Source organism: Pezoporus wallicus, unplaced genomic scaffold (assembly GCF_028554395.1).
Source record: "Pezoporus wallicus isolate ANWC-B61680 ecotype Strahan unplaced genomic scaffold, APGP_CSIRO_Pwel_v1 contig_161, whole genome shotgun sequence".
Taxonomy (NCBI): domain Eukaryota; kingdom Metazoa; phylum Chordata; class Aves; order Psittaciformes; family Psittacidae; genus Pezoporus; species Pezoporus wallicus.
The window spans coordinates 5,761,135-5,768,770 of record NW_026642654.1 but is presented as its reverse complement, the minus strand read 5'-3'; the positions used below and the strand labels follow the sequence as shown (position 1 = coordinate 5,768,770).

General features: G+C 44.3%; 1 protein-coding gene across 1 annotated transcript; it reads left to right on the top strand.

The window, feature by feature from the left end:
* The first annotated feature begins 228 nt into the window (after nucleotides 1–228).
* On the top strand, nucleotides 229–6,484 carry RRM2 (ribonucleotide reductase regulatory subunit M2). Its single transcript, XM_057431908.1, has 10 exons — nucleotides 229–449; nucleotides 526–603; nucleotides 862–999; nucleotides 1,614–1,730; nucleotides 2,162–2,295; nucleotides 3,341–3,435; nucleotides 4,215–4,348; nucleotides 4,808–4,912; nucleotides 5,048–5,161; nucleotides 5,541–6,484. Exons 1-10 carry the CDS (start codon nucleotides 339–341, stop codon nucleotides 5,691–5,693), a joined length of 1,179 nt encoding a protein of 392 aa, XP_057287891.1. The 5' UTR covers nucleotides 229–338; the 3' UTR covers nucleotides 5,694–6,484.
* Nucleotides 6,485–7,636: the final 1,152 nt, after the last annotated feature.

Genomic DNA, 7,636 nt, shown 5'->3' with positions numbered 1-7,636 from the left:
CACCCCCCTTTCCCCGGGGCTAATGCCCACCGCCGAAGTCCGCGCCAAGCCGGGGAGCGTGGGAGGGGGCGTGGCCTTTTCGCTCTCCCGCCTTTCCCACCCCCCCTCCTCTGGCGCCAAAGCGGAGGGCGGGTCCTACCCTCTCGCCGCCGCCTCCACAATGGAAGGCCGGGCCACGGCCGTGGCGCCAGCCAATGGGAGCGGGGGGGCGGGCGGTGGCGGGCGCGGCGCAGGCAGCGAGTGGCCGGCGGCGCGTTCTGGCGCCAAGTTCGAAGCGGTTATAAGGGGGCGGCGCGGGGCTCTGAGCTCTCACCGCTTGATCTGCCGCTGCCGCCGCTATGCTGTCCTCCCGCGCACCGCTCGCTGCCCGCAGCGACCAGCCCCGCCGCTCGCCCATGAAGGGCCTGTCACCCATGAAGAACCTATCGCTGAGAGACAAAGAGAACACGGTGAGCGTCAGCCCTTCTTCCCGCTCCCTGCCCGGGGCCGCAGCAGCGCTCTCACCATGCCGCTCTCTCCCCGCAGCCCCCCGTGTTCAGCAGCACCCGCATCCTGGCCAGCAAGGCGGCCCGCAAGATCTTCCACGAGGGCGATGGGAAGCCGGTGAGTGCGGAAAGCCCGGGCCTTTCTCCCGTCTCCCCTTTCCTGGCGGCTCATGTCACCCCCGCTTTGCTGTACTGTCTCCCATGGGTGATCTCGCCATCTCCCCCTACCCCCGTGCCCCATCGTCCCCGCCGCGTGTTGCGGTGCCCCCGTCTCCCCCATGGGTATCTCCCGTCGCTCCCCCCGTTACCGCCAGCTGCCATCCCTCAGTTTCCCGCCAAATCCTGGCGCCCCCTCAGCCGCTGTCTGCTGCTCCAGGTGCCGCGGGGCGCGGAGGAGCAGGAGGAGCCGCTGCTGCGGGACAACCCCCGCCGCTTCGTCATCTTCCCCATCCAGTACCACGACATCTGGCAGATGTACAAGAAGGCCGAGGCCTCCTTCTGGACGGCGGAGGAGGTGAGGTACCCCTAGACTGGGCTTCCCGACAGGGTGCTCCTGCCTGCAAGCCCAGGGCTCTGCCGTGGGCTTCACCCCAGTCATAGAATCGTTTAGGTTGGAAAAGACGTGTAAGATCAGCAAGCCCAAGGCTGCCAAGTTCACTGGTAAACCTTATCACTAAGGGCCTCATTTGCATGGCTTTCAAATATCTCCAGGGGTGGTGACTCAACCACTTGATTCCCCAGGCAGCCTGTTCTAGTGCCTGACCACCCTTCTGGTGAAGGATTTTTTTTCTAATATCCAACGTAAACCTCTCCTGGTGCAGCTTGAGGCTGTTACCTCTTGCCCTATCAGTCCTTAATTAGGAGAAGAGACACTTTACTACAACCTCCTTTTAAGTAGTTGTAGAGAGTCGTAAGTTCCCCTCGAGCTGCATTTTCTCCAGATGAAGCAACCCCAGTCCGCTCAGCAGCTCCAGACCCTTCAGCTTTGTTTCCTTTTTTCTGACCTTGTTCCAGCACCTCAATGTCTTTCTTGTAGTGAGGGGCACAGAACTGAGCACAGGATTTGAGGTGCAGCCTCCTGGAGCCCCATCTCCGTGTATTTAATGTCTGCTCCTGGTAATGTTTTAGGTGGACCTTTCCAAAGACATCCAGCACTGGGAGTCCCTGAAGCCTGAGGAGAAGTACTTCATCTCTCATGTTCTCGCTTTCTTTGCTGCCAGTGATGGCATCGTCAATGAAAACTTGGTAAGTATGTAGAAACAGGCCTGAGAGAAACTTTGCTTTGTGAAGATAAGCACATAGCTATGTTTGACATGCTTGCTGGAGTCATCTAGCTTGTTTGCTAGATTATGTAGCATTACAACATGTAGTATTTTATGCTAATTAACAAATTGGGATTGCTTTTGTAATCCACAAGTTCGCCCACTGCCCAGTGTTCTCACTGATGGGCAATAATTAAAGCTAAGAAATTCACTCATTTCACTCACAGCTCCAAGTCGTGAAGAATAACTCGTGACTTGGAGCTGTGAGTGGCTACTGCTCTTCATATTGCTGTTAATAACTCACATCTGGAATGAATCTGAAGAGGCTTCTCTGGGCTGAGAAAAGCTGTTAGATGGCCTTGATGTCTATCTAACCTGCAACGTTGTAAATGCTTTCACACTCATTTCCTCTAGGTGGAGCGGTTCAGTCAAGAAGTGCAAGTCACAGAAGCTCGCTGTTTCTATGGCTTCCAGATTGCCATGGAAAACATACATTCGGAAATGTACAGTCTTCTTATTGACACCTACATTAAAGATTCTAAAGAGAGGTTCGTATTGCTCAAGAAAGGTTCAAAACTTTTTATGTGCTGAGATTTAAATGACACATATCAGTCACTCTGAATTTAAGGCTAATTTTAGGATTTAAACCAGATTTATATAAAATACCACTGCTGCTTAAAAGCAGTGACATTTTCCTCTTTATTTTTATATTCTTATTTTCCTTCTCTGAAGTGAGCAAGAACTTGCTTAGACTGAGTGAAACTGAAGCAATTTAGTCTTGAAATAAAGGAATGAATCTAGGTAAAAGATGGAGCAGCTGAATAAGGGGAGTATATTAAATTACAGTAAGCACTTACATGGAGGAGCTATGTACCTAGTAGAAAGCTGTGTTGGAAAAATTCTGAGAATGCCACTTTTATTACAATGTCATCTCTTAAACTCACTGCATTCAGTTACCAGCTACGCTTTTATATTGTGTGCTGCCCTTACTCACTTGACTATTTTGCTGACAAGTGGGGTCTGGTCTTGATTAAGAATAAAACCAAAAGTGTACAATCATCATAAGAAGATGAATCAATTCAAGAACAGTATCTTAAAAGTAAATGCAGGGCTTTGAGCACTCCAGACTGAATTCTGCTGTTGTCTTGTCAGACTAATGCCCTGTTGAGTCATGTGGTATTGAAATGTTATTTGCTGTCTTAGATGTATTTAATTGCTGCTGCTTTGTAGGAAGCTGACCATGTCATTTCTACTCTGAGGTGCTTAATTCCAGTAAATGTATAAAGAGCTGCTCGCATGGGAGCTCTGGTGCTTGCTACTGGAGAGTGGAGGCTAGCTCATCTGTAGTTTAGAAAGCCTTGTTTAAGTACAACATCTGATATGGTCCATGTGGACTGGTATTGATATCATGACTAGGTGATGAAAAGATAGTTTCATTGAGCTACATTGGTGCAAAATAAGATTGGAGATATAACTTAATTATCAGGGTGAAGGTGCAGAGCACTTGTAAGTGAACAAGGCCATTTATGGTAGTGGGTGCTTATTGTACTAGTTGTGCTGATGTCCCATCCTAATGAATTTTATCTTTCTCAGGGAATTTCTTTTTAATGCCATTGAAACATTACCATGTGTTAAAAAGAAGGCTGACTGGGCCTTGCGCTGGATTGGGGACAAGAAAGCAACATACGGTGAGTACATCTATTGAGAGCTAAGTGAAATTTCCTTGTGAAAAAAGGCAAAACCCACTATTTGTCCAGATTTCACAGGGATCATTGCTCTTACAGGAAAGTATGTACTTTCCAGTATAAGACACTGGTATAATTCTGGAGTTGAAGAAAATACTTTTGCAATTGAGCTGCTGCCATGAATCTTCATAAAATTGCTGGCATTTTGAATAATGGTAGCTCATGTGGCAGTCTTTTTATGCCTGGCTATATGATCATTATAAATTGCTGTTGTGTCCAGAACTATACTGGCCATGTAGTTCCAGTGGACATGTACAGTTGGAGGCTGTAGCCCTCTCTGTATTGCTGACTCCTGATACCTTGCTTCAAAGGCTATATGAGATGGTATGGATCGTCATTTCACTAGTATTAAAGCATCTTTCATAGCCAAACTTCCTTAATCAAAGATCAGCAGACACTGACTTGCATCAGCTGTTAAAATGACTGCTGTGTTTCATTGTGCAACCTTTGAAAAAAGGATGGTATTGCTGGCTAACCTGGGGGAAAGAGCCTTGGCTTCAGCTACTTAACCCTGCCAGTTACTTTTTACGCCCTCTTGTGTTGAAGTTTTGCTGAATGACCAGAAGCCTTTACTGAAATAGCTTTTAAGGACAGGGCATTATACACTTGAGCAGAAACTTCATCCTCCTTGGAGGATGCAGTTCACTGGTCTATTTGCAGCTTCTGGGTATTAATCCTATGAAGTTTTCTGTGTGATAGTAATATCTGTCTTTTCTTGACAGGAGAACGTGTAGTAGCTTTTGCAGCAGTGGAAGGCATCTTCTTCTCTGGCTCTTTTGCATCAATTTTTTGGCTGAAAAAAAGAGGATTAATGCCTGGACTCACTTTTTCTAATGAACTCATCAGTAGAGATGAGGTATGAATCAAATTCTAGCAGTTAAGATGGTAATGTGCTACAGTATCTCAAAGTAATGATATTCAGTAGGAGCCTATGTTTTAAGACTGTATGTTTAGAAACAGTCTATAAAGCTCACTAAACTGTGTAAATGTGTCATCTTGGGTCTTGCAGCAGAGAATGAATGAACTGAGCATTTTACTTCCAAGGTAGTTTAAGGCTTCTCACCAACTCTTGCACTCAAGTGTGGGGTTGGAACTAGATGATCTTAAGGTCCTTTCCAACCCTAACGATTCTATGATTCTTGCCACCCAGAGCAAGTGCAGCTGGTAGTGGCTGAACTTACGCCTTCTTCTGGTTAGGCAGAAAGTTGCACTAACACAGCAAGTGCAAAGACGGTGCCATTTATTCTGTGCTACTGATTTGAGTGGCTCTTTTAAATCTCTGTTCCTGAAATAATTTTCTGAAACTTCATTCCAGGGCTTGCACTGTGACTTTGCCTGCCTCATGTTCAAGCACTTGATACACAAACCATTAGAAGAGAGGGTAAAGGAAATCATCGTGGATGCTGTTCTCATAGAACAGGTAATTGTCTGCTCCTTGTTGAGGAACTTGATAGCAATTACGCAGAAAGCTGGGGAGCTGTTGGGTACAAAATTAACCTGCATGGTACAGAGTGAATACCAGTTTCTGTACGTGAAGTACTTCTATTATCTGCAGGAATTCTTGACGGAGGCACTGCCTGTAAAGCTGATTGGCATGAACTGCACTTTAATGAAACAGTACATAGAGTTTGTAGCAGACCGGCTAATGTTGGAACTGGGATTTAACAAGGTAAGATTAATACACTGAATCTTTCATGGAAAAAAAAATATTAAGTTTCATTTCTTCCAGAAAGCCAAGTCCTAAAATGACTGCAGCAATACGAGTCTAACTTGCAAAACTATTTAGCAGTCTTGCTCTTACATCCTGTTTGGAGACACGCAGAAGGATGCTATGGAAAAATAACTATGTAAGAGTTGCTGTAATTCTGTCTACTGCAGGTAAAAGACAGGAGCAAATAAATGCAGTAGAAGGCTTGGGGCAGAGATTTTGGTTCACTACATAGTAAGCCTGTTGAGGTCATTAGCCTCCTTCCAGCTGCTTGCTAATGCTCTCATACATTCAAGATGTGAGTACCTGTAGTGACTATAGAATTGCCTTTGTGTTTCAGATATACAAAGCAGAGAATCCTTTTGACTTCATGGAAAACATCTCTCTGGAGGGCAAGACCAATTTCTTTGAGAAGCGAGTAGGTGAATATCAGAGGATGGGAGTCATGTCGAAGCCCACAGACAACTCTTTCACCCTAGATGCAGAATTTTAAATGAACTGAAACCACATGAGTTAGTGTGTGTTCCTGTTTACAGGAAAACATTAGATGTATTGAGTCAGTGTGACTTGATTCCTGTACCAAAGTCCCACTCTGAAAGTGTGGTAGTATTGGTACTTTTCAGGAAGCTAGTGTAGCTCCAGCAGTAAAATCGCTTTTTATTAGGCTTTGCCAATGGTGTTAATTCATAGAATGTTTAGATGTATCTCTTGGAACATATGCTACTCCATTTTGTGATAAATATGGGCATGCTCCTTCTGCAAGACGGGAGGTTATGGGCAGTGACCACTAGCTTCTGCTGTTCTCCCCATAAACAAAGGAGCCATTGGGAAATTCTGGTCTTAGATTTACTGAATACCCTGCTGAAAACTCTGGAGTCAGCTACATGGCCTCACTGCTTTCTTAGCAGGTTTTAAGTTTACCTTTTTTACTATTGTTTTAATAGTCTGTACATAAACCTGGCACTTTAACGTTTATTTTAATAAAGAACTCTCTTGTAATATTCAACAATAGTGAAATGCAACTCTAAGGATTTAGACTTTTGCAACCTAACCTTTCATGACTTGTGCTTCTTCTGGGTATATAGCTTAAAATGGTGCTGTGAATCAAACTCAATTTTGAAATCTATTGAACAGGAAGAAACTTGCGATGGAAAGTGAAGAGCTTAATAAATTGGATATTCTGGGTACTGAAAATGTGCAGCTGGCTTCTGGACTTAATTACTTTTTGTTTAATATCTGGGAACAGTGTTTCATGTAATAGTAATAAAGAGCTGGTTGGATTTAGTGCTGTTCTGGCTTCAGTGCTCCAATGGGCAAAGCTATGTGTTAATTTCCTTCTGGATTGCAGGCTTTCAGAGGAAATGCAAGTTCTGCAGGAAATAGCTGCTTAGTCATGTGGGTGGTAAATGTCAAGTGAAATTGTGATGCTTACTCTTACTTTGCCTGCACTAAATGGACAATGTTTCAGGGTAAATCCAGCTAATTCAGTCTGGAAAAGTGTTCTTGGCTTCTGCAGCATGCAGTTGAATTCTGGTTTTAATACGCAACAGTAGTGAAAACCAAGTATGTACTTACTGCATTGTTTTTCCACACTAAACATGGAGCAACATGAATGAGTATGCTTAATATAACTTCAATAAGGGCATGTGATCTTTGAAGGAGTACCCTGTGGTCTGAAGTTTCTGCAAATGATCTGCATTAGGACTGAATAACAATGGGAGAGACTAGACTGATATTAGCTACTGCCTTGATGTCAAAGGAGTTTGTTCCGTGATTTAATCTAACAAGGACTGTCCTGGAAATGTGCATTTCTTCCTCAAGTGCAGTTGGTATGAAAAAAAAACTACAGAACTTAAAGCCTTTCTTGAAAGGAATTCTGGATTTTGTTTCTTTCTGCCAAAGTGCTCCTTCTTGAAGTATTTTGTGTGTGCATATATACATACATATATCTATATATAGTGCTGCTTTGAGAGCTGCTGCCTTGGCATAAAATTAACCGACTTGCTGCTCTTTCCATCTTTGCTCTTGATTGCACTGAGGGTGATGGTGTGTGGCTGGGAAGCTAGCAGGCTGTGCATGTTTCAAAGGCTGTCTTTGGGACAAAACTCATAAATAATTAAAAAATCCCAAGCTCCAAAGTCTGGAATTCAGAGTAGAAGATACAAGACTGTTAACAGATGGTACTCTGGTGCCCCTGAAGCAGTGGTGTTGGTAATGGGTCTGATTGCAGTGGTCTGAGGAGGATCTCTATTAGGGAAGTGGAATAGGGAAATGATGAGTTGGATAGCTAGATGCATCATTTTAAAGCACTGAAAGTTAATGCTTATTTTTAGTTAGGCAGGTTTCTGGCTGAATATCAACATTTTGTTCATAGCAAATTGAGCTTTGTGTTGGTTTTTTTTTGGCTTCTCTTAACAGTCAAAGCCTTGATTAAAT

Excerpts from the sequence above, each read along its gene's own strand:
- RRM2 (XM_057431908.1), top strand. The coding sequence starts at position 339 with ATGCTGTCCTCCCGCGCACCGCTCGCTGCCCGCAGCGACCAGCCCCGC. Across the intron at positions 604-861 it reads ACGAGGGCGATGGGAAGCCG|GTGCCGCGGGGCGCGGAGGA; the intron begins GTGAGTGCGGAA and ends CTGCTGCTCCAG. Across the intron at positions 3,436-4,214 it reads GGACAAGAAAGCAACATACG|GAGAACGTGTAGTAGCTTTT; the intron begins GTGAGTACATCT and ends TTTTCTTGACAG.